This window comes from Armigeres subalbatus, chromosome 3, assembly GCF_024139115.2.
Source record: "Armigeres subalbatus isolate Guangzhou_Male chromosome 3, GZ_Asu_2, whole genome shotgun sequence".
In the NCBI taxonomy this organism is placed as follows: Eukaryota; Metazoa; Arthropoda; class Insecta; order Diptera; family Culicidae; genus Armigeres; species Armigeres subalbatus.
The window spans coordinates 273,476-299,445 of NC_085141.1; the positions used below are offsets into that span (position 1 = coordinate 273,476).

A 25,970-nucleotide genomic window follows, 5' to 3' on the forward strand; every position below is an offset into this window, starting at 1 on the left:
CCCATTTCAACATCGTTCACGTGTTCAACGGTTGATTTGAAATACATCTGTGCTACGCGATTGCGCCAAGAGAGGCGCTAGTGTTCAATCGCTTTGACATTTGATTAGTGTATATGTTGCTGAATGTTTTCTGTGTTGATGACGATGATGATGATGATTGATATAGATGTATGAGTTAGGAGCAAACGTCAAATGGGAAATAATCATGGCCGACCCTGTTTCTCGCGATTCTGATAACAGATGGCAGTAGTGTTTTCTGAAAAGCGAATGACGATATTTTTTCGAACAGTTTATATGAAGAGTTACGTCTGTTTGTCTGTGATACTGCGCTGCCAAACGGCTTATACTCACCACCGGCAATCTTGCTCTAAGTTAATGTATTGAAACTGCATATTTTAATAACCAACGGTAAAAGCTAATATTTTCTTTTCTCGATCCAGTATAGGAATCGGTACCCTAGCAGGATAAACCACAGAGAACAGACGTTGAAGCTGCACTCGCCATCTTGTGATAACTTTTTACTGTTCATTTTGAAATAACTTTGGAATGTCGCCGTTATCCCGTGCATAATCAGCGCTAGCGTCATCAAAAAATGCCACTGTGCACTAGTATTGTTCTGCACGCAAGAGCATACCAGCGCCATCGTGTTGTCAAAATGAGATTGTGAGTTGCAATGTCGACGTCGATGGCGTTGAGGTTCGGTGTGTTTCTTTACACATGTTTTGCAAGAAATTTTGTTCGAGCCTCCATGTCTGTTCTCTGTGGATAAACTCTGATACTTATAGAGGTAATGAATATATGCCCAATTCGATGATTTATATTTGTATGTATCTTGTCACATGCTATGTGTATTGATGGTGCTGTGGTGTAGTAGCCGCTTCCCGATCCAGAGATCACGAGTTCGAGTCCAGATTGGAGCATTTTGCTTTTTTTTTGCACGTAAAAACAGTTTTGGCCATAACTCCGAAACGCTAAGTTCAATCGATCTAATTTTAAATAGGAACCAATGGGACTGCATTCCGCGTCGAATGCAACTTGTTGCGAGCAAATCGGATAATGATAAATGCCCAAAAACGTGTCTCACATTTTTGTACACATACACACACACACACACACACACATACAGACATCACCTCAATTCGTCGAGCTGAGTCGTTTGGTATATAACACTATGGGTCTCCGAGCCTTCTATGAAAAGTTCGGTTTTGGAGCAGTTCTATAGCCTTTCGGTACACTTAGTATACGAGAAAGGCAAAAAGGTAGTTTGGCCATAACTTCCGATCCCATAGTCCGACCTGGTCAATTTTCAATAGGAAACAATGGGAAAGGATTCTGCGTCGAATGCAATTTGTTGCGAGCAAATCGGTTGAGGATAAGTGCCCGAAAAATGAGTGACATTTTTTACGCGATTTTCACGTATAAATTTGTATTTTGGCCATAACTTCCGATCCCATAGGCCGACCTGCCCAATTTTCAATAGGAAACAATGGGAAAGGATTCTGCGTCGAATGCAATTTGTTGCGTGCAAATCGGTTGAGGATAAGTGCCCGAAAAATGAGTGACATTTTTTACGCGATTTTTACGTATAAATTTGTATTTTGGCCATAACTTCCGATCCCATAGTCCGACCTGGTCAATTTTCAATAGTTTGTTTGTTTTTGGAGCGATCATATAACCTTTACTGTATACTTAATATACGAGAAAGGCAAAAAGGCATAGATTCCTCAGATACGTACAAATTTGGAGGCCATATACGTGCATGCCGCATACATTTTCTTGCTCATATGATTTCATATGAAGTGAAAAGATACTGTATACAACTTCGTTTATAACTACATTTATCGTTTTATATGACTTCGTATGCATCAATTTATAACTCAATATCGTAAGTTTAACAACTTAAAAGTAGCCATACATAAACAATCTGTTCGGCGTTTTTAAGCGTTGTGAGGTAAAAAACGAAACGAACGAAAAATGCAAAAAAAACCGCTGGGTTTTGATAAATTCTTATAATATGTTTTTTTTTAGTTCTCTTCTAATTATTTTATTTACAAAATCCGAAATTACGCACATACTCATTTTTGATACGAAGATCTTCGAGATGCTAGTCCTTCAACAATCCTCAAAGCCACAGGAACACATACATTGCGAACAAGAAACAGCACATCGCATTATAGAATGGGGATTTGTAACTCAATCTGATTCCATATGACTTCATTTATAATGTTTTTTTACTGCTTCTGATTCATTATAACCTGATTCATTATAATCTTCATGCAATCTGATCAATCTCAATCTGATTCCATATGACTTCATTTATAATGTTTTTTTACTGCTTCTGATTCATTATAACCTGATTCATTATAATCTTCATGCAATTTAATTCGAATATTTATATAATTGTTGAAGACGTTCTTCTATGTACTATTGGTATTTAGAGCGGAACAACTCTGTACTTTTTATTGTGCTATGCATAAGTCTTTCATACCTACATGACAATTTTTTTTTCACAGAAAACACGTCAATCTACTTGATATAATTGGTGCTAATGATATGGTTCGAAATGATTTACAATACTTTTATAACTTTATTTATGTAAGGAGTTAAATAACTTTATCTTGACATCCAATAAACTCATATATAATTTCTTCATGAAGATCATAATAAAATCCCAACTTGTTATCTTATACAATGCTTATTATAATAATTTATGATGTGCAATCCTAATGATTAGGAGTGAACTAGTTTCATCATCAATAATAAGTGCCGCTCTTATGGAGAATTCAATACATTTGCACATAAAACTTATGATGATTGAATTGGAATAATATTTCCATTGGTCTTCTTCTACCTTTTATTGGCATTACATCCTCACACTGGGACAGAGCCGTCTCTCAGCTTAGTATTCATTAAGCACTTCCACAGTTATTAACAGCAAGGTTTCTATGCCAGGTTACAATTTTTTCATTCGTATATCATGAGGCTAACACGATGATACTTTTATGCCCAGGGAAGTCGCGACAATTTCCAATTCGAAAATTGCCAGCCACCCTCAGCGTGGTCTTGCTTTGTAGCAGCGTGTCTTACCGCACGGCTAAGGAGGGCCCCAATATTTCCATTAGAGTAAAATCAGCAGTAATTCAAATCGTTCGGGGCTGTCAGTTTGAATATGAATCTGGAACATTCATTCTCCCAGCAGCTGTTCTAGATTCATGTTTTATACCAGTCAAATGTCAAAAAAATAAAACGGGTATAACGCTCCGTTCTATTTTCTGCAGATTTGAACCACGATTGATTCAAATATTTTTCAATTGTTTTGATGTATGGATGCGTCATTTTATCTTTTTTAATTGAAAATTTGAAAAACATGAATGGAACACTGCTGGAGAAACCAACATGTTTGTTCTACTTTGGTCAGATGCAAACTAGAATAGTGGCCGAAAATTTGGAATGAAACTACTGATTTCACCCTTAGTGTCGCACATATTTTGCAAATGCAAAGTACACCCGCATAATAATAGACCATACGTAGAGCGCATCTGTTATAATTGTAGAGAATAAGTGTTATTGTAGCGATGGTATCACTAATAGTAGTTAACTATAAATGGACAGTCTCATATAAACGCACTCATTTTTTGAGATTTGTGCTAACGTAAGAACTGTATCACACACACAAAACGCGACGCGAGACTGGACACAACACTTATGGTTCTTACAAACGTTATGTCGTTTGTAAGAACCATAAGTGTTGTGTCCAGTCTCGCGTCGCGTTTTGTGTGTGTCATATAAACGCATTGGCCAAAAAGTCCACGCGGCGCTCCCCAAAGGAAACGACGCGCCGCGTTCTTTGCTACCCGTATACTCGATTCTTATGGGGAGATAACATTGCGGCGTTTCCTAGGGTGCGGTTGTTCCTTTCGAATGTGGAACGCTGCGTGGAATCTTGTGCAAATGCGCTTTTGGAAACATTACAACAGCCGCGCGGTGTATCGTATTGACAGCACCCTACAATATACTGTACAATACAATATACATTACCCTACAATATACAGATGGTAAACGGGCAAACGACCATGTGAGTAATGGGCGGTTAAGTATAATTAACATTTAACTCCGGTCGTTTTTTCGAACAAAATTTTTGATGTACCTTTGTTGGTAGATGTACAATTGAAGAATTATATAATTACACATCGACAGCATGTTATGTATTATTAACAGGACTAAATTGAAAGCGCAGTACGGATGGAGCTTTGGAAGCGCATTGGTGCGCTTGCTCTAAAACTAAAGTAGAAGAACAGTACAGAGCGAGAGACCAAAATACTCGCACCCGTTAATGATTCTCATGTTTTACACAATGTTTGACTCTTCTACAAGAAGCGTGCATAAAAGCGAAAGAAAACATTCAGACATGTATACACTTTTACACGCGTGCGGCAAACGTCACTCATCCACATACATATATACATATGAATTTAGGTATGTTTTTCATATTCCATATCATTAGGTATGTTTTTAACTGGAATCAAAACTACTACAGGTAAAACTATCACTACTTCGTACCTCGGTTCATACCTAATTATGGATGAAAAACGTTTCTGAAGACATGTCAAAATACAGTAGCGTTGAAGGAGAAATGCCATATAGACGAACAAAGTCGAGTAGTGACGAAGTGTAGTTTGATGAAGTGTACTTCTACTCTAAGTTTTCACGGTAATCTATCCTAAAATATTCAAAATTGAGTAAAGCATTTTGTACTGTAAATCATGTGTGAAGTGTAAAGTTAGAATAGCTTGGTGGATATATGTCATTTACGTAGCAATTAAGTGTTTTCGAAGCGAGACATCTGTGGAATACAGAAAGGGACTGAATACAGGATACACTCACTGGTGAGCGAAAGAAAGAAAAAGTAAAATGTCGACTAGTGAAATAGAAGAATTTGTCAATGGGGCACTTATGTCGTGGGTAAGTATTTTTTGTTTAAATATTACGTTGCATATGCACACGATTCGACTTCATTGATTTCATTGTTAAAGATCATTCAAACAAAGTGAGATTTTCTATTATTAAATATATACATTATAGTTCCACGCGAAAATTATTGAAAACATTGATTTGATGATGTCACGGTCACTTATATGACAGTACATTGGTTTTCAAAACTTTGTTTGTAAATAAATTTTATTAATATTCCAGGGAATAGAAGGGTGATCAATTATCTGTCTGTCTTACCGCACGGCTAAGGAGGGCCCCTCAACCAATTACTCAACCAATAAATTTCGAAATGAGCAGGGGCGTTCACTCGAACAAAAGTTTATTGTACAGTGTTCGTTTTGCGTTGGTCTATTGTCTGTCGGTTTGTTTGTTCAGGAAAAAATGTTTCTCATCTTTGTTCATAGTGCCTTTAGAATTTAGAATTTATTTATCAATATTGTCTATGACTAAAATATTTCTTTTTATTTTTTAGATTGAATCGTGTTTACCGCGGAATGAGATAATCGCAGGATACGTATCTCTTTTAGATGGGACAGTCCTCCATAGCGTATATCTCCAAATTGATCCAGAACCACAGTATCACCCAGTTAAATTGAGAAATGCTGAAAGCATAACGCTCTGTTCTGCACGCTCAAGAAATTTTGATGCCATTGTAAAGAACCTGCGAAATCTATATGATGAAGAGCTAGGACAGACTATATTAGCCTTGCCAGATTGCACAATTTTGGGACATACTCCAGAGTCCCGAGGTGGGCTTGAACAGATGAAGCTATTAATTACCTTACTTTTGGGAGCAGCAGTGCAATGCCCTAATAAGGAGATGTTCATTGCACGGATAAAAGAGCTAGATGTGACAACTCAACATGCAATTGTCGAAGTCATAAAACAAGTAACCGATAGTCAAACGCTGGTGCTAACACAAGAAGCAATAGATCAATTACCATCGGATGTGATGTGCAAACATATTGTACGACTTGCTAAAGAGCGAGATCAATATCATAGCAAATGGATGTCTTCAGTTATTCTAGAAAATGAGACAATGAATAGCTCAATTTCTAAATCAAGTTTACATAATTCATCGTCATCAACGGCCAGCTCTGCTAATACACCATCAATCTCTTCTGAGAATAATCATTTAGCTGTAGAGCTAGCTGACTACAAATCAAAACTACGAAAGCTCCGACAAGAGTTAGAAGAGAAATCTGAGCTGTTGGTTGAAGTGAAAGAAGAATATGATCATAAATGCACTCAATATGAGAAATTACGAACCGAAAGTCAAGATTGGTACTCAGAGGCCAGGAGAGCAGCTGCATACCGAGATGAGGTAGATGTGTTGAGAGAGCGTGGTGAACGTGCAGATCGCCTTGAATTGGAGGTTCAAAAACTGAGAGAAAAACTGTCCGATGCAGAGTTTTATCGAACACGAGTAGAAGAATTACGGGAAGATAACCGAATGTTATTGGAAACTAAGTAAGTGGAACTAAATATATTGCAAGGACTAACTATATTGTAATGATTCTTTTCTGTTTCAATCTTTAGGGAAATGCTCGAGGAACAACTTCTCAGATCTCGGAAGCGAAGTGATCAAGTGATGATACTTGAAGCTGAGATTATAAAGTTCAAACAAATGCTGAATGATATGTCTCTCGAACGGGACGTGGATAAAAGCAAGCTGCAGGACCTTCTAGAAGAAAATGTACAACTACAACTGACGACAAAAAATTTGATGTCCGGTCCCGATACAGCCATTAACTTGAACCCCTCAGATGCTGAAGAAGATGTACCTTCTAATGATAACAGTTTATCGGAACAATTATCTTCAAATGCACAGGTAGGAAAACCATCTTGTCCATCTCCCGATCTCATATTTCAGATCAAGCGGATCTAAACTTCAATCGTTTCTTTACGCATATTAGCGCGTGTTTAATGAATACATTTCTAGACCAACAGCTAAAAGGGCAACGGCCAACATTAAATCATTTCCGTTCTTTGTTCTTATATACTAACATATATGTAGACGAAAAAACAGGAATGATTGAATTTTGGCTGTTACGCCATTTTCAAATGGTGGTCTAGATTTATTTCTAGCCAAAAACTTTTAATGGAAATTTAATTATAATTATTCTTTTGCAGTCTCGAGCTCTGAAACTAGAGTTGGAAAACCGAAAATTATTAGCAACGCTCGACAGTTTGAAGGAGTCTTCATTTCACGAATCATCAAATAAAATATTGGAGTTAGAGAAAGATAAGAAGAAGCTCTCACTTCGTCTCGAACAACTACAGGAGAACTGTAACAGGCTGTCAAAACAAAATAGTGAACTTGAAGGTGTATTTAAAAATGCATTGGAAGAAAACAAGAAGCTTCAGGATGCCCTTGATGGTAAGCAAGTAGTAATTGACAAGCAATGTCAGGATCGTGAGCTTGACCGAATACGACAGATAGATTTGGAAAAGCAGATTGAGAGTATAACTAAGGATAAACAACGGGTACAAAATTTACTGGAAAGCATACAACGAAGGGCAATAGATTTGGAACGTTCTATTGAAAATAAAGCAAAAGAAGTTCAACAGTTGAACGAACGATGCAATGAGTTCGATTCAATAAAAAGAAAATCATATGAGATTGAAGGAAAGTTTACAGCATTGGAGAAGGAAAATTGCAGCCAAAGCAAGGATATCGCAAAATATAAGGAAGTTCTAGAACGGAAAAGTGTTGAGCTTGATGAAGCCATTGTTAGAACAGAACAAAAAGATAAAGAAATAAGTCAACTCATTAGAAAACAAGAAGATAACGTTGGACTGGAGAAAAAAGTGAACGAATTGGAGAAGGAAAACCAAGAATTACTTTCTCACGCAAAAATTCAAAATGAAACTATTCTAACGCTAAAAAAAGACTTATATGACGAAACTTTGGCGAAGAAAAGAGTGGAACAAAATCTAGAACGGCTTGGGCTAAACGAAAACGATATGGACAAAAATGATTTGAACGTTGAAAACTTTGTCGAAAAGCTGTGTAAAAATCCAGAATCGTTCAAAACTGTCAGAGAAATTGTACTTAACGTTGGAAAAGAATCTGCAAAATCATACGATATTTGTGTACTTTGTCACAGACAAGAAATATATACAGTAGAAAAGGACATTGAATTTTCTAACCATGATGATTCAGTGACCAATGATATTGAAAATAAATTAGAGCACCTTAAAACTGAGAATGCAGCATTACAATCTGTGAATGAATCTCTCCATGCCGAGAATGCGCGTCAAAAAGTTGAAGTTGCCACTTTAGGGTCACAAATAACATCTTTAAACACACAACACGTCGCATTACAACTTGCTAATTCACAGCTTGCGGCAGAAAAGGATATGCTAGTCAAGCAAGTTGAAGCTAAAAAACAGGCTTACGAATCCTTACAGCACGATCAAGTCACACTTCAATGTCTTCATGAACAATTAAGCAGCGAATACGATTCATTGAGCAATGAAAAGGAACTATTAAAAATTTCTATCCGAGATCTAAGAACGGAAAATCGCGATATTAAAGAACATGCTATAGTATTGGAAAAGCAACTGGAGGATTGCAAGATGGAATTGGGATCCATGAAAGATGGCATTACAAATTTGTCAAATCTAAGAGCGGAGCACTCAAAACTCAAAGATGATTTCCGTTGTTTGTTCACAAACAGCGAGCGGTTGAAACAAGAGTACAAAACCCGCCAAGAGCAGTATCGCGCATGTCGCACAGAGAACAGCAGAATGAGACTACAGAATACCGAGCTGAGCGGAGAACTAAGCAACAAAGTGGAACAAATAACAAATCTAGAAATCGAATACACCAAAATGAACCAAAGATGTGAAGTAAGCGGCATACATTGTGTAATATTCATATTTTTCTAAAATTGTTGTTTTTTTTAGATGCTTATGCAGATGAACTCCAGTTTGGATATTGACAGACGAACTTTGATGGATCATGTTTCCCAATTATTAGCTCAGTACCACGAGTTATTGGCTCATTCGCTTGAAGATAAACAACACTATCATGACGAAGAAAAAAGTTTTACAGATCGTGTAAACAATCTGCATCGTCAGAAGGAGAAATTAGAAGAAAAAATCATGGAACATTATCGGAAATTGGACAGCTGCTCACCGAAAAAGTAAGATAGCGCATTTTTGTGATTATGAATTATTGGCTGGTCCAATGAACCAATTTTGTTGATGATGATTTTATTGAAATGATAATTTTTGTATTTTTTTCAGAAAACCATTTGGATTAAATTTTGTGAAAAAGGTTCGAAAAGCTGGTTCAGAATTGATGAATAGGGTTCCTAACAGAGTAAGTACAAATGAAATACAGTGATGTATGATCTTAAGCGCCTTACTACCCTAACAGAATCGACGTTCTTGGGTTGATGAATCTCGCCTCACTCAATCTCAATTCACTCTTGGATCAGAATCTGGAGGTAATGAATCGGATAACAGTATAGAAGAACCTAACTCAGTTGCCTCAGACACCAATCTGCTACAGCGCAACACTGCGATAAGACAAAGCTTGCAGAGGAAACCTAATAATGAAGCGCTAAATGCAAGTCTTCTTCGAGGTGGTATCCGAAGTAGTCTACAAGCTTCTCGAAGAGATGACGCAAACCAGGCTCATAGGAATAGTTTTCCTGGGTAAGAAATAAAATCCACATCATTCATTTAGCAATTAAATATAATTAAGATATGTAACAACACGTATAATATGAGTTATTTTTCATGCTTCCCGTCATTCATGTCAAACACATGGAATTACATTAGAGCTTCATGCAACAGAATATAGCAAGTAGACTGTTCTTCACGAGTTGTACCCTATTTGAATAATAAATCAATGATTACTAGCGGAAAATACAGTTGATTCAAAAGTATAAGATTGCCAATGTCGTTACTGTTCGCGTGACTAACATGTAGGTTACATCGACCAGGCAGCCAAAGTACCGGTACTACATGTGTCAAACCGATGTTGGTGATGAAACCAAACATGCACTACAACATGATGCATAAATTATGGTCAATTGAAACTTGTTGCAGCATAATTTGGCAAAATAATTTAAATGACTACAGCGCAACTGGCGTTCTAGCACTTATGCTTCTACTGAAAATACCCAGCTTTGCCCGGGTGTTGGTTGCAAATATCACATATATTTGTAACACCGAACACTAGATCAATTTCCGTGCGAATGTTTTGCTTTCCTTAACAGCTGACCTAAAATTGTATTTTAGTAATTGTATTTTAGTATTTAGTATTTTCACTTTTCCCCATTAATTTCAGCCACTTTTTGTATTTTCAAACATTGCGCACCCCGAAACGAATCGATTGGGGAAAAAGTCTTGCAAACTCGTTCGTGAGTTAAATCGTCAGGATTGAAATCTCAACTTATTTTTATTTAAATAGATAGATTACACATGTACTGGCTCTTATACAACAAAGCTGTACCGATATGTTGTAGAATCCCATAGTGTTATATACAGAACTAGTCAGATTGACGAACTGAGGTGGTGTCTGTATGTATTTGTAGGGGAAGGTGGTCGGTTGCCGGCACTGGTCGTGTGTCGGCACCCCAACGTAACTTTTGGCAGACAACAGATATGAACATTTTGACATATGAATGTCATGTATGCGCTATAGAAGCACGTTCTTTTTGTGCCGACTACCGATCCCAGATGCCTATGTTTCGTTTAAAGAAAACATTTTTTATCGAGTGAAAACCTAGAAGATTTATTTCGGTAATTTGCACACACTTAACTCATTTCACCGTATTCGGTAATTTTTACCGAAATCTCAACAGCAGAACTGTTCGGTAATTCATTTTACAGATTTTTTGTAATTTATCCATTGCTCAACTGTCAAAATCACCGAAAATCAGTTAAATTATTTACCGAACAGTTCTGCTGTTGAGATTTCGGTAAAATTTTACCGAATTCGGCGATTTATTTTAAGTGTGCATAGTGTTCCAAAACGAACTAAAACGATGGAAAAGGTAAATTTATTACGTATTTACAAAGTAAATTTACTCTATTTTATGATGCAATATTGAAGGTTTTCGTAGCATTTGCAATTAATCTATTATTTTCACTTTTCAAAATGATTGCTAATTTTGGTTGTCGCCACTTAAACATGGTCGATTATTGGTACCTCATTTTTCAAGGGAGACATCAAGACAAATCAAAACTAAATGCCTATTTTCAGGTTATTAGCCACGTTGCGAGCAAAAATAACAATTTTTAAAAGCTTTATTGCAATATGTATTGTAACTGTAATAACTAATAATGTAATGCATTTAAATGTAATTAATTTCATTGCCATTTATATTACAAATCTTGTACAATATGTATTGTAACTGTAATAATTAATAATGCAATGCATTTAAATGTAATTAATTTCATTGCCATTTATATTACAAATCTTGATATTTTCAGCCATAATGCACTTAGTTTTTTTTGGTGCCGACAACCGACCCCGTTTTTATAAACATCATAAAATCAACACCCAACAAAACTATGCATAGTGTTCCAAAACGAACTAAAACGATGGAAAAGGTAAATTTATTACGTATTTACAAAGTAAATTTACTCTATTTTATGATGCAATATTGAAGGTTTTCGTAGCATTTGCAATTAATCTATTATTTTCACTTTTCAAAATGATTGCTAATTTTGGTTGTCGCCACTTAAACATGGTCGATTATTGGTACCTCATTTTTCAAGGGAGACATCAAGACAAATCAAAACTAAATGCCTATTTTCAGGTTATTAGCCACGTTGCGAGCAAAAATAACAATTTTTAAAAGCTTTATTGCAATATGTATTGTAACTGTAATAACTAATAATGTAATGCATTTAAATGTAATTAATTTCATTGCCATTTATATTACAAATCTTGTACAATATGTATTGTAACTGTAATAATTAATAATGCAATGCATTTAAATGTAATTAATTTCATTGCCATTTATATTACAAATCTTGATATTTTCAGCCATAATGCACTTAGTTTTTTTTGGTGCCGACAACCGACCCCGTTTTTATAAACATCATAAAATCAACACCCAACAAAACTATTATTAAAAATTTCTAAAAGATAAAATAAATCAAATTTCTTCACCAGTTATTATAATATACCTATAGACTCCATTGGTATGCAAATATCACCACTTTTTTCAATTGGGTCCTAAAGCCCTACATCGTTTATGGTTGTAAACGATAGTGCATCGGTCAAGAATACATGGACCGATGTTCTATAAATTCTGATAATAGTCTAAGGCAGTAAAAATGATATTTTTGTGTTTGAGACTTTTTAAGACATGTTTTGGGCTGAGAAACTTCTGTTGCTGAAAAGGCAACATATCAGAACGAATGAACCATCAGCCCAAAACGTCAGGCCCATATATATTAACTGTCAAACGTTGAGTCGAATGTCCTGCGATGCGTTTGAATCATATTATTCCGTACGTCAAACAAGACCGAAAATGTCGAGCAAGCATTTTCCATTTATTTTTAAAGTTATGACCCAAAGCGAAAGTTATGAGCCAAAAACAAAAGGGTGCCGACAAACGACCACCTTCTCCTAGTGATGATACAAGTTATACAAGTTATGTACACGTAAAAAATAATTGCAGTCGAAACTACCATTCCGAGGGTTATTTTAAGAATATGCACCGACGATTTTCAGCAGATAACAAAACCGTTTGATTTTACCATGTGCGCAGTAAGAATCAACTGTGGCCCATGCGGAATGTTGTCACATGAACTAAAACAGTGGTGAATTTTACTGAAACCATGGTAAAATTTACTGAAATTTCATGGTTGTTTTAAGGGTCTGTCTCATTTGGAGAATTAAACTTAAAAGTGACAGTTCAAAAATCAAAAAATCACCCCGTTACAAGAATGGCTGGTGCTACCCAGCAATTCCAATAGGACATCGATGGAAAATGATTCGATATCTGTCAAAAGTAATCTTGCTCTGCGAGCAGGATTATTTGATAATTACTGAAATGTCACTTTTAAGTTTAATTTCAGTTTAATTATCCAATTGAGACAGACCCTAAAAACAGTGCGTAGTCTACAAAATAGTATTTTTTTACCACGGAATTTTTTTTTTAGTGTACTCGCAAAAAAATATTGCAGTCGAAACTACCATTCCGAGGGTTATTTTAAGAATATGCACCGACGATTTTCAGCACATAAAATACCCGTTTGATTTTACCATGCGCGCAGTAAAAGTCAACAGTGGCCCATGCGGAATGTTGTTACATGAACTGGAACAGTGGTGAATTTCTCTGAAACCATGGTAAAATTTACTGAAATTTCATGGTAGTTTTAAGGTGACACGAGAAGCACTAACAATCATCAAATCGTCATCATTTTCATCATTGAATGCTTAACTTTTTTTCTACATCAAACATGATTTTGAAAAAGTATCACCGGCGCGTGCTTACTCGCAATCTATTTACATGCTGATACATTTACAGTTACATCAAACAATTGAAAACCGAAATACGCCGCTCCAAAGTTGCGAGGTGATAATGCTGGAAAGAGACGAAAGATAGGAGAAATAACACGGTGTTTAGTGCCTGTTTAGTTTTTACCACGGAGTTTTTTTTCTGTGTAGATATCCAGTTTTCCGCGAGCGGTAATGGCCAATGTAGTATATAAGAAGGGTTGAATTCACTACATCAGCACCTTCTTATATGCAACATTGGTCAGAATGCTCGGGGCGGTGGGTGCAGTTGACCTCCACAAACGTCAAATCAGAGACTAACCCGCAGGCAAGCTGGCTGCCATTACCGCTCGCGGAAAACTGGATATGAAAATATTATCTTGAGCTTTCAGTGAAATGTCTTTACTTGTCGTAAGACGAGTTTGTACAATTACATCTAATTCCATTACTTGATTGTAGTTTGACAGATACGTATTTCAACCTCAACAGTGAGTTGCGAGGTGATAATGCTGGAAAGAGACGAAAGATAGGAGAAATAACACGGTGTTTAGTGCCTGTTTAGTTTTTACCACGGATTTTTTTTCTGTGTAGATATCCAGTTTTCCGCGAGCGGTAATGGCCAATGTAGTATATAAGAAGGAATGAATTCACTACATCAGCACCTTCTTATATGCAACATTGGTCAGAATGCTCGGGGCGGTGGGTGCAGTTGACCTCCACAAACGTCAAATCAGAGACTAACCCGCAGGCAAGCTGGCTGCCATTACCGCTCGCGGAAAACTGGATATGAAAATATTATCTTGAGCTTTCAGTGAAATGTCTTTACTTGTCGTAAGACGAGTTTGTACAATTACATCTAATTCCATTACTTGATTGTAGTTTGACAGATACGTATTTCAACCTCAACAGTGAGGCCGTCTTCAGTTTCTCGTTGAGGTCTAAATACATATCTGTCAAGGTACAATCAAATGATGGAATTAAATTGAATTGTACAAACTCGTCTTATGACAAATATATAATTTTTGAAACTTAGTATTGACTGATTTTCTCGCAGCAAGTTTCGGGAAATTCGGTCCCATTGTTTGTTATTGGAAAATGGCCCAATCGGGTATTGCTATTCGGATTTTTTGAAAAATCATTATTTTTCCCACATATACCTTGTAGTTTTGAACAATACACGACTGCACGACGTGAACTACCTAAACAGTTCATTGCTCTAAATGCCGTCATACTATAAATTATAAGATAACTCTTTTGATTCATGATGTTGACGGTTCAATTTATAATTTTGGTTTGAAAAGTTAGCTGTATTTTCGTATTAAATTCTAATGAATTTTGAACATTGGTTGACATAAATGGATAAGATTTTTTATTCTTTCCAGAAAACCGAACAAAATTCTAGAGTGCAGAGGACATATTCTGAGCAAGAGAGAGAGATCCTATTTGCTTTCTTCTCATTTGATTACTTCAAAATGATACTAAAGATTACTTTTGATTTCTTCATAGATATTCAAAAATAGCTTTTAGCGTGCTGAAATGAAAATGTAGCAGAAAATGCAAAAACTGGCCCAAGGTGAATACATAATAATTATAAATCCAGTTTTTCGCGAGCGGTAATGTCCGCCAGCTTGCCTGCGGGTTAGTCTCTGATTTGACATTTGTGGAGGTCAACTGCACCCATCGTTCGAGCATTCTGGTCAATGTGGTTTATAAGAAGGCTTGAATTCACTTTAACAGCACCTTCTTTTCTTATATGCCACATTGGTCAGAATGCTCGGAGCGGAGGGTGGAGTTGACCTCCACAAATGTCAAATCACAGACTAACCCGCAGGCAAACTGGCGGCCATAACCGCTCGCGGAAAACTGGATAGGTGATCCAATCTTTAAATTTCGCCAAGTCAATCATCTGGGCTTTTTGTATAGAATTAAAGCTTGATTGTTTAAATTTGCACTGAAATTGAGCTTTTCACCCCGCGCTGGTTAATCCTAACGAGCCTGGATTACAAACAAAGAGACGCAATACTCCTACCTTTAACAACCTTGTGCTCGATTGGAACAACCGATTTGACAGCAAATGCGCTGTTCCAATTTTGACACTTCATCTCTTTGTTATGAGTGCAGGCTCTTTACCATCTACTAATGAAGTCATTTGACCTCACATATATAAAGATCTTGAACGAACCTATCTATTAAGCTATCAGTACACTGTTTGTCATAATGACAAATATTTGTCAAGTCAGCCTGATATCCATGTCGATTTCTAATCGGTTTGATAGATGTCCGGATGGTTATGTTTCACTTGCGCATCCCTATGCGCTCTGATGTCATTTGACGTTCGCCGTTCGGACTAACGTACTGAGTCGAAGGGCTCGAATAAGATATGAATAAAAGAAAAGAGTTAGTCTGATCTGAAACCCCAACCGAACAGGTGCCTTTTTAATAGTTACTCCGGATCTACACCTTGTTAGTCGAATAATCCTTTTGCTACATATATACCTCTTTAAAACGGATCAACTTGACAAATATTTGTCATTATGACAAACAGTGGACTGCGGTAAAGAATGATAGCCTCTCTTTTGCCCATACGACCTATTCTCAAAGCACTCTAAAACTAATGTTTTTCGAACTTTTCAAAAAACCGTCAAACTGAGCAAAAATTTTAGGTGGAGTAATAAAAGTGCCATACTGCTTTACAAATATTAGAGTAAAATCAATAGAAATTCAGATTTATTAAAAATTTTTGAACCTTTACTAATATCCAATGTAAATCCAAATAACGAAATAACTTTGACTTATTGCTTTTATATCTTTTCATGACTATAGGCACCGCATAGCTGGCAAGAAGAGCAAATTAATGTTTTTCGATATAAATAATGGATAATAGCCTATTCAGATTACGCCATTTATTGAGATAATTATCGTGTCAAATATTAGAAAGAAAATTGAATGTATGGGGATTGATATCAAGTTACACTCAAGATATTTATTACCATACATAATCACGGGCTTGGTGAAATCTAAATTAACGAAAAATCTCGTTTCGGCATCCAATTAGAATATATACCCTTTCATTACTATCACATTGGCAACCACTTCAACAAAGCGAACCTCTGCCATAGAATCTAACCCCCGAATTCCAATAAAATTCCGTATGAACTCGTGGCGAGTGCAGAGGTGTTCCCGGCTTGCAGTGGGCGAGGGATTGAATAATCAATTCCTTCCCATCCCCGATAGACCGTGAGGATGGTCAGCGCCGTTATCGACCATTTAAAATACTAGAGCGCTCGGATTGTGTACATTGAAGGTGGAGTGCAAATCCCATGTTCCTTGTGCAATTGCGATTGTGCTGGTTAACGTAGTAGAAACTACGAAATGCACGGTCATCATGTTCATATTTATTACCATAAATGGCGTAATCTGAATAAGAAAGGCAACGATATTATCAACCTTGTTTAATTTTTAATATTCGAAAAACACTACCGGCATCAAGTGAATTAACCTTTTTTTACGGGAAATGTTTATCAAGATATAAATCTAGAAATCGTTAGATTAGATTCACGACAATTTTTCTATCTGTTTTATAGATTCGACACCAACACTGATTCACTAAATCTTGGAATCGCAGGAACACGACGGACAGTATATTTGATGGATGGAAAAACTTCCAATGCTACCAACTCTGGATCTAGTACTCCTACCGGAGGAGCTGTGATGCAAACTTCGTCTCCACCGACGTCACTCACGTCACAAACGCTTAATCAGAGCACTTCTTGTAAAAATTCTCCGAATTCGAACAAACCATCAACTAATAGCGCGACAAATAATATATCCGAAGATAACGACAGCTTTCTCATACTCAATCGAGTTTCTACAACTACAACGTTACTAAAAACTACAGAATCCAGTTCAGTTCCACAAACTATGGTTGTTAATCCTAATCCTTCGGGAAGTCCTGGCGCATCATGTGCAACTGTTGTTCTTAGCACAGACGATAGTAATAAGAAAGAATCATCTTCTAAAAAATCTAAAAATGATACTAAGAATCGCGAAAGCGCAATATGGTATGAATATGGTTGTGTATGATAAGTTATTCATTCTATAGTATCAGCTGCTTATTTCATATTATTGTTCACTAATTACAGCAAAAATTGCATTTATGGTTTCCTTTGCCTAAAAATCTGATTCACCACAGCTTTCGATGCCGAAGAAAATAGTATTTTGTATGAACATATAGACTGAAAATAAACGTATTCCACGTAGAATAGAATGATGTAGTAAATCTCCGTAATAATTGATCTTTCCCGTCAAAACTTTTATCTCGTTTCATTGTCTCAGTCAGAGGTAAATAAATAAATAGGGTAATTCGCAAAATGTTGAACGGATAATTTTTTCGCCTATGGTTGAACGCACATGCATTTCTTATGGGAGTTCAACAACAGGCGACCAAATTAGCCGTTCAACATTTGCCGGTTTCCCCTAGTAAAATCAGAAGTGATTCTAACCGTAGGTTGTAATTTGGGGCTTGTTTTATTTCCCGAATTAAATGAAAATTAAAGATAAACCCTGATTAATCCACCTAGCGTTGATGGTGCCTTTCTTGTGCATTATAAAAATAGTATTTTGGCCGTTACTCTTGAGCCCATGGTTCGATCTGACCAATTTTCAATAGGAAACAATGTTAGAGTATCCTGCATCGAATGCAACTTGTTGCGAGTAAATCGGTTAAGGATGGGTGGGTGCGCACACACACACACACACACACACACACACACACACACACACACACACACACACACACACACACACACACACACACACACACACACACACACACACACACACACTTGCGGGGATTGCACAGTCCCTTAGTGTAGGTAAGGCGCCAGGACCGGATGGTATTCCGAACCTGGCCTTCAAAGCGGCCATTGCCGAGGCTCCCGAGATGTTCAGATCCGTTATGCAGAGATGCCTGGACGAGGGAGTCTTCCTGAAGCATGGAAAAGGCAGAGCTTGGTCCCATTGCCAAAAGCGGGAAAACCACTGGGGGATCCGTCGGCATATAGACCAATATGCCTGCTTGACACGGCAGGGAAGGTGCTCGAGAAGATCATCCTCAACAGGTTGTTGATACGCACGGAGGGTGCGGATGGTCTATCGAGTAACCAGTTTGGCTTCCGAAAGGGTAAGTCGACCGTAGACGCTATCTTGTCGGTTACCAAATCCGCGGAGATAGCTATCCAGCGTAAGAGGAGGGAGTTCGCTATTGTGCAGTAGTGACTCTCGACGTGAGGAATGCTTTCAATAGTGCCAGTTGGGCAGCTATTGCAGATGCGCTCCTGCGTCTTGGAATTCCCGAGTACCTGTACAAGATTCTCGGAAGCTACTTCCAGAATCGAGTACTGGTAAACGACACGGAGGCGGGTCGGAAGTGCGTTGACATAACCTCAGGGGTTCCGCAAGGTTCCATACTGGGTCCGGTGTTATGGAACGTCATGTACGACGGTGTCTTGAGGTTGAAGTTCCCGGTGGGCGTGGCAATCGTCGGCTTTGCTGACGATATTACGCTGGAGGTCTACGGCGAATCGATCGAAGAGGTGGAATTGACTGCAGCCCACTCGATCGCAATTGTGGAGGAGTGGATGAGATCCAGGAAGTTAGAACTGGCTCACCACAAGACTGAGGTGGTTGTTGTTAACAACCGAAAGTCGGAGCAACAAGCGGTGATAAGGGCAGGCAACTGCACGGTCACCTCTGAACGCTCCATCAAACTCTTGGGGGTAATGATCGACGATAAGCTCACCTTTGGTAGCCACGTCAATTACGCCTGCAAGCGTGCCTCCACAGCTATAGCGGCATTGTCCCGGATGATGTCCAATAGCTCTGCGGTTTATGCCAGCAAGCGCAAGCTTCTGGCTAGCGTTGCTCTGTCCATACTGAGGTATGGGGGCCAGCTTGGGGCACGGCCCTGCGTATTAACTGCTACAGAACGAAGTTAGAAAGTACGTATAGGCTCATGTGCCTAAGAGTTGCGAGCGCGTACCGTACCGTGTCGCACGATGCACTTTGCGTCATCACCGGTATGATGCCTATCGACATAGTTATCGGTGAAGACATAGAGTGCTTCGAAATGCGCGGCACGAGAGGCATCCGTAGGACTGTCAGGTTGGCCTCAATGGTCAAATGACAGCGTGCGTGGGACAGTTCCACTAAGGGTAGATGGACTCATAGGTTGATACCGGAGATAGGTACGTGGGTCAAGAGGCGCCATGGGGAAATCGCTTTCCACCTGACCCAGGTCCTTACAGGCCATGGTTGCTTCAGACAGTACCTACACCGGTTCGGACACTCGCCCTCGCCCGAGTGTCCGGTGTGCGTAGGTTTAGAGGAAACGGCGGAACACGTGTTGTTCGTGTGCCCGCGTTTTCGCACAATGCGTGACCACATGCTTGCCACATGTGGTCTGGACACTACCCCGGACAACCTAGTCCGGAGGATGTGTAAAGATGAAGTTGGCTGGAACGCCGTTTTATCGGCTATCGTCCAAATCGTCTCGGAGCTACACAGAAGGTGGCGCGTGGACTCGAGGAATGGCTAGTTCAAGCGCAAATAAGAGGTGGTCCAAGGGTTCGGAGTCGGCTTCATGGGTCATACCGGTGCCCTGTGGTCGAACTCGATCCTTTTATCGAACAAATGGCCGCGTGAAGAACAACATGGTATCGTCGCTTTCGCGGCGTCGGTCAACCGGGCGGGTTCCGAGCCCGAGGACGGAAAGGGGTCCTCGTCAAGGCTGGGGCAGGCGTAGGCACCGCGTCGGTAAGTCCCTCTGTGTGCTGGCGAATAGGCCCTATCGCAGAAAGGTCAATTTGGGGTGCACGCGGCATCATCATTCTTGATACCAGTCGTGCAGAGGGAAGCAGGCGCGAAGTCGACCCTGCCCACCTTCCGAGGACATAGGGCGTGGTAAGGCCACCTGGAAAGCCGGCAATGCGCTGGCACGACACCATGGTGCTCTTCTAAAAAAGCGAGTCACGATGTTCGATGCTGCAAGGACACGCAGCTAACCTCGAGGGTGCGTTATGCACTGCCCCCCTTTGAAGCATTACTTTCTGGTTGTACCGAAGGGACGATGGGCTTGGCGGCAATGGAAACGGTTTAGCTGGTCGGGGATGCAGTCCTGCCTCCCTCATTGGAGGTGGCCCCTAACCCAGCACTTTCTGGTCAACCCAGGATGTCTGTTGAGCAGATTCCCCCTCCATTGTTTAGGAAGAAAAAAAAAACCCACACACACACACACACACACACACACACACACACACACACACACACACACACACACACACACACACACACACACACACACACACACACACTACAGTATCGACTATACGACCAGCATTCAGCGGACGGAAGAAGGGGCGAGGCCTAGTCCTCGTATGTGGAAGACACACACACACACGCTACAGTATCGACTATACGACCAGCATTCAGCGGACGGAAGAAGGGGCGAGGCCTAGTCCTCGTATGTGGAAGACATCATACTTCGACGACGAGGTGTTCAAGGAAGCGCTCCGCCGCGAGCATAATACTCTCGGTCTGAGTGGCGAGCAGCTGGTAACAGTACTCTCGCGTGCATGCGATGCCACCATGCCTAGGAAAGTCCACCCTAGGAATGGGAGACCACCGGCTTACTGGTGGACTCAAGCAATTGTGAACCTGCGCCGCGCCTGCCTACGGGCAAGGAGGCGGATGCAGCGAGCACGCACAGAAGAGGAGCGTGTTGAACGACGGGTGGCGTTCGTGGCGGCTAGAGCCGCTCTGAAGACTGAGATTAGATCAAGCAAAAAAGCCTGCTTCGAGGGCCTGTGTCAAAGTGCCAACGCGAATCCATGGAGTCGTAATGGTCAAGACACGTGGGGCGATGGCCCCTACAGAGCGGTCTCCAGAGATGCTGGAGAGGATCATCGCGGGGCTCTTCCCAAGTCACGACCCAACCCCCTGGCCTCCCTACGTGGGGCTGCCAGGAGCCAGGGAGGCCGACGAGGGAAGAGTAACTGTGGCGGACCTAGCGGGGGTTGCACAGTCCCTTAGTGTAGGTAAGGCGCCAGGACCGGATGGTATTCCGAACCTGGCCATCAAAGCGGCCATTGCCGAGGCTCCCGAGATGTTCAGATCTGTCATGCAGAGATGCCTGGACGAGGGAGTCTTCCCTGAAGCATGGAAAAGGCAGAGCTTGGTCCTATTGCCAAAGGCGGAAAAACCACCGGGGGATCCGTCGGCATATAGACCAATATGCCTGCTTGATACGGCGGGGAAGGTGCTCGAGAAGATCATCCTCAACAGGTTGTTGATACGCACGGAGGGTGCGGATGGTCTATCGAGTAACCAGTTTGGCTTCCGAAAGGGTAAGTTGACCGTAGACGCTATCTTGTCGGTTACCAAATCCGCGGAGATAGCTATCCAGCGTAAGAGGAGGGGAGTTCGCTATTGTGCAGTAGTGACTCTCGACGTGAGGAATGCTTTCAATAGTGCCAGTTGGGCAGCTATTGCAGATGCGCTCCTGCGTCTTGGAATTCCCGGGTACCTGTACAAGATTCTCGGAAGCTACTTCCAGAATCGAGTACTGGTATACGACACGGAGGCGGGTCGGAAGTGCGTTGACATAACCTCAGGGGTTCCGCAAGGTTCCATACTGGGTCCGGTGTTATGGAACGTCATGTACGACGGTGTCTTGAGGTTGAAGTTCCCGGTGGGCGTGGTAATCGTCGGCTTCGCTGACGATATTACGCTGGAGGTCTCCGGCGAATCGATCGAAGAGGTGGAGTTGACTGCAGCCCACTCGATCGCAATTGTGGAGGAGTGGATGAGTTCCAGGAAGTTAGAACTGGCTCACCACAAGACTGAGGTGGTTGTTGTTAACAACCGAAATTCGGAGCAGCAAGCGGTGATAAGGGCAGGCAACTGCACGATCACCTCTGAACGCTCAATCAAACTCTTGGGGGTAATAATCGACGATAAGCTCACCTTTGGTAGCCACGTCAATTACGCCTGCAAGCGTGCCTCCACAGCTATAGCGGCATTGTCCCGGATGATGTCCAATAGCTCTGCGGTTTATGCCAGCAAGCGCAAGCTTCTGGCTAGCGTTGCTCTGTCCATACTGAGGTATGGGGGGCCAGCTTGGGGCACGGCCCTGCGTATTAACTGCTACAGAACGAAGTTAGAAGGTACGTATAGGCTCATGTGCCTAAGAGTTGCGAGCGCGTACCGTACCGTGTCGCACGATGCACTCTGCGTCATCACCGGTATGATGCCTATTGACATCGTTATCGGTGAAGACATAGAGTGCTTTGAAATGCGCGGCACGAGAGGCATCCGCAGGACTGTCAGGTTGGCCTCAATGGTCAAAATGGCAGCGTGCGTGATACAGTTCCACTAAGGGTAGATGGACACATAGGTTGATACCGGAGATAGGTACGTGGGTCAAGAGGCGCCATGGGGAAATCACTTTCCACCTGACCCAGGTCCTTACAGGCCATGGTTGCTTCAGACAGTACCTACACCGGTTCGGACACTCGGCCTCGCCCGAGTGTCCGGTGTGCGTTGGTTTAGAGGAAACGGCGGAACACGTGTTGTTCGTGTCCACATGCGTGACCACATGCTTGCCACATGTGGTCTGGACACTACCCCGGACAACCTAGTTCGGAGGATGTGTAAAGATGAAGTTGGCTGGAACGCCGTTTTATCGGCTATCGTCCAAATCGTCTCGGAGCTACACAGAAGGTGGCGCGTGGACTCGAGGGATGGCTAGTTCAGGCGCAAATAAGAGGCGGTCCAAGGGTCGGCTTCATGGGTCATACCGGTGCCCTGTGGTCGAACTCGATCCTTTTATCGAACAAGTGGCCGCGTGAAAAACAACATGGTATCGTCGCTTTCGCGGCGTCGGTCAACCGGGCGGGTTCCGAGCCCGAGGACGGAAAGGGGTCCTCGTCAAGGCTGGGGCAGGCGTAGGCACCGTGTCGGCAAGTCCCTCTGTGTGCTGGCGAATAGGCCCTATCGCAGAAAGGTCAATTTCCGCTAGCAATGATGGTTCGCTGTAGTTGCATGTCCGAAAGATTGTGAAACTATTGAGAACTTGAGCTACAGGTCCTAAGCCCTGGTAAAGGAGGAAGGTTGCGATGGCTGTTATTCATGGCCATCGTGTAAAGCAAAAATGAATAAACCCCAATGCCAAGGTGTCATGCGACCCGTACCGAGGGCTGAATGGTTGAGGGGTTCTAAACATGCTCAACCGCGAACGGAGCCTGGGGTGCACCAGGGCGAACACCCCAGTAAGCAGCCCTTACTGCACTACGGCGGGGCACTGGTGCAGCGGACATTTATTTCCCTAGCTACTCGTGGGACCAAAAATGAGTACAAATTCTACAAACAACCCTCAAGGTGACGACTGCCTCTCTCAGTCGTGTGAGAGCGAAGTGGAGAATACTCTGAGTCAGCTTGGCCTTACTGAAGACCAGCTACTCAGTAGTTCGCAGGAGAAGATGGAAATATCCTGCCCCTCAACGCCTATCTCCCGGAGCAGCACATGTTTCGACAAAGCTGATCCAGATCTACAACCCCCCTCATCGACCGACTCCAACCTGTTGGACATGGAAGATAACGAAGATGATGGTATGTGGAGCATCATCAACCCCAAAAATCTTTAGCAAGTAGCAAAGGATCCGACGATAACAAGGGTTCTACGGAAGACAAGGGCGCTCCGAGAAAGAAAATCCCCACACTCACACGCTCGCAGAGGAAGCAGCTTAGAACTCTCCGGGACCGGAATGAGGCCTTGTCCATAATCCTGAATAAGGAGAACGAGCCCACTTCCTCAAAACGCTCGAGAAACGACCTAGACAAATCCGCCACAGAGGACCCCAAACAAAAAAAGTAGAAGGTTGTATCCGAGACACGACCGCCAATTGGACGTAGGATTACGTAAGTGTAGAAGATTTTATTTTGAAACTCTAAATATGTTTCTTGGTGCTGATTTTTGAAGATGGGGCTGTATATTCAATCTGGGTTGGAATATCCTCGACATGTCGCATATCCTGGAAATAAATGGGCGAAAACCCGATTGTTACTATAAAATCATTTCGGTTTATAACTATAAGCAGAGTATTAAAGAAACAGAAGATCGGTAAACAACAGCCTCAACAACATCTTCCTCCATGAATATTTGGTGGCCCTGAAAAGGGCCGTTTGTTTATGTTGGCTTGAAGCCTTTTGAAGTGATGTACGCCGTGGTCCCGATGAATGTTAAAGGATGCATCAATCCACTGTTGGGCTGAATCTGTAGAAAACAAAGAAAAGAACAAAACGGAAAGAATGTTTCATATTAAATACATTATGATCTAAATATAAATTTAGTTACCAAATACTCAAGTTTCATTTTCAGGATCAATTATCTATTTTTGCTACGGACTGTCCGGCTGATGTCAATGATTGGTCATTCTGGTTGAAATCGAACGTTTTGGCAGATGAACTAGCGGACCAACGACGATCAGTGACGTTAATTCACTTCACTGGGATGGCATCGGTTCTAGAATAAAATAACATAACTGATGAAGAGAACTATGTTTAATTCTAAATCATTAGTTTTACCTCGGGACACCGCAAGAATCGACAAAATAGGCCGGTGGTAGGAGAAGTACGTGCAGTATCTCCTGCATTCCACACTTACGTTCCGGTGAACGTTAGATCGAGACATGTGCCACCCAGAGTAGTCGCTATAGTTGGATTCGAAGCACAATCCAGATAGAGAAACTGCTTCATGAACCAGATGAAATCTCTGTTCTCCTCTTTCGTCACATCAATATTAAAGTCTCCTGACACTACCACGGGCATGGCAACATGGGTGTACTTTATGAGGTTGCGCACTAAGAAATATTTCTTTTGCTTCAGGGTGGTACCTAGTAAATATTCAAAATTTAATGCAACACACTTAAATACAAACACAACTACTATTTGATTATACCTGGTGAAATATATACCGCAAACAGTAACGTGCGGGTTTCCATGATCGAAACCTCTGCAGCACAGCAGTCCCCATATTCGTCTGCTACACTCAATGCTGGGTCATAGCTTTCATTGAGCTTCGTAATGGCGTGAGAAACGGCCATAGTCGACGAACCAGCACGTTCAAATATTGCCACTCCTCCCGCTCTTGTTCCGTCACGCTTCTCTTGACAAACACAAAGGTATCCATTGATGTTTGTGGTTGTGCCGTTGTCAAGCCAAGTTTCGCTCATTGCAAGCAAATCAACGGCGGTAAGCACCCGATCTGTTGCAATGTCCGACGAGTGTGCATTCAGACTTTGTACATTGATGCTCATCAACGTACAAGCCAACTTGTTTGCGGTTATAGCTTCCATGATATCGTCTGTAATGGTGCGCATACGATGGTTACTCAAACGTTCAAGTTCCGTCCGAAGGTCGTTCATTCTAGGGGTCATAGAACCCTTTCCGT

At 41.0% G+C, this 25,970-nt stretch overlaps 1 protein-coding gene and 1 long non-coding RNA gene across 2 annotated transcripts; one reads left to right on the forward strand and one right to left on the reverse strand.

The window, feature by feature from the left end:
* Positions 1-4,569: 4,569 nt before the first annotated feature.
* LOC134224382 (girdin) lies at positions 4,570-17,744 on the forward strand. The gene is made up of 8 exons (XM_062703705.1): positions 4,570-4,962; positions 5,465-6,462; positions 6,532-6,823; positions 7,126-8,847; positions 8,905-9,143; positions 9,247-9,322; positions 9,380-9,660; positions 17,050-17,744. Exons 1-8 carry the CDS (start codon positions 4,912-4,914, stop codon positions 17,546-17,548), a joined length of 4,158 nt encoding a protein of 1,385 aa, XP_062559689.1. The 5' UTR covers positions 4,570-4,911; the 3' UTR covers positions 17,549-17,744.
* Positions 17,745-24,333: 6,589 nt separating this feature from the next.
* LOC134226333 (uncharacterized) lies at positions 24,334-25,185 on the reverse strand. Its single transcript, XR_009983453.1, has 3 exons — positions 25,106-25,185; positions 24,876-25,043; positions 24,334-24,794 (listed from the first exon to the last, which is right to left on the reverse strand). It is a non-coding gene; the product is annotated as an uncharacterized LOC134226333 (long non-coding RNA).
* Between the last annotated feature and the right edge of the window lie 785 nt (positions 25,186-25,970).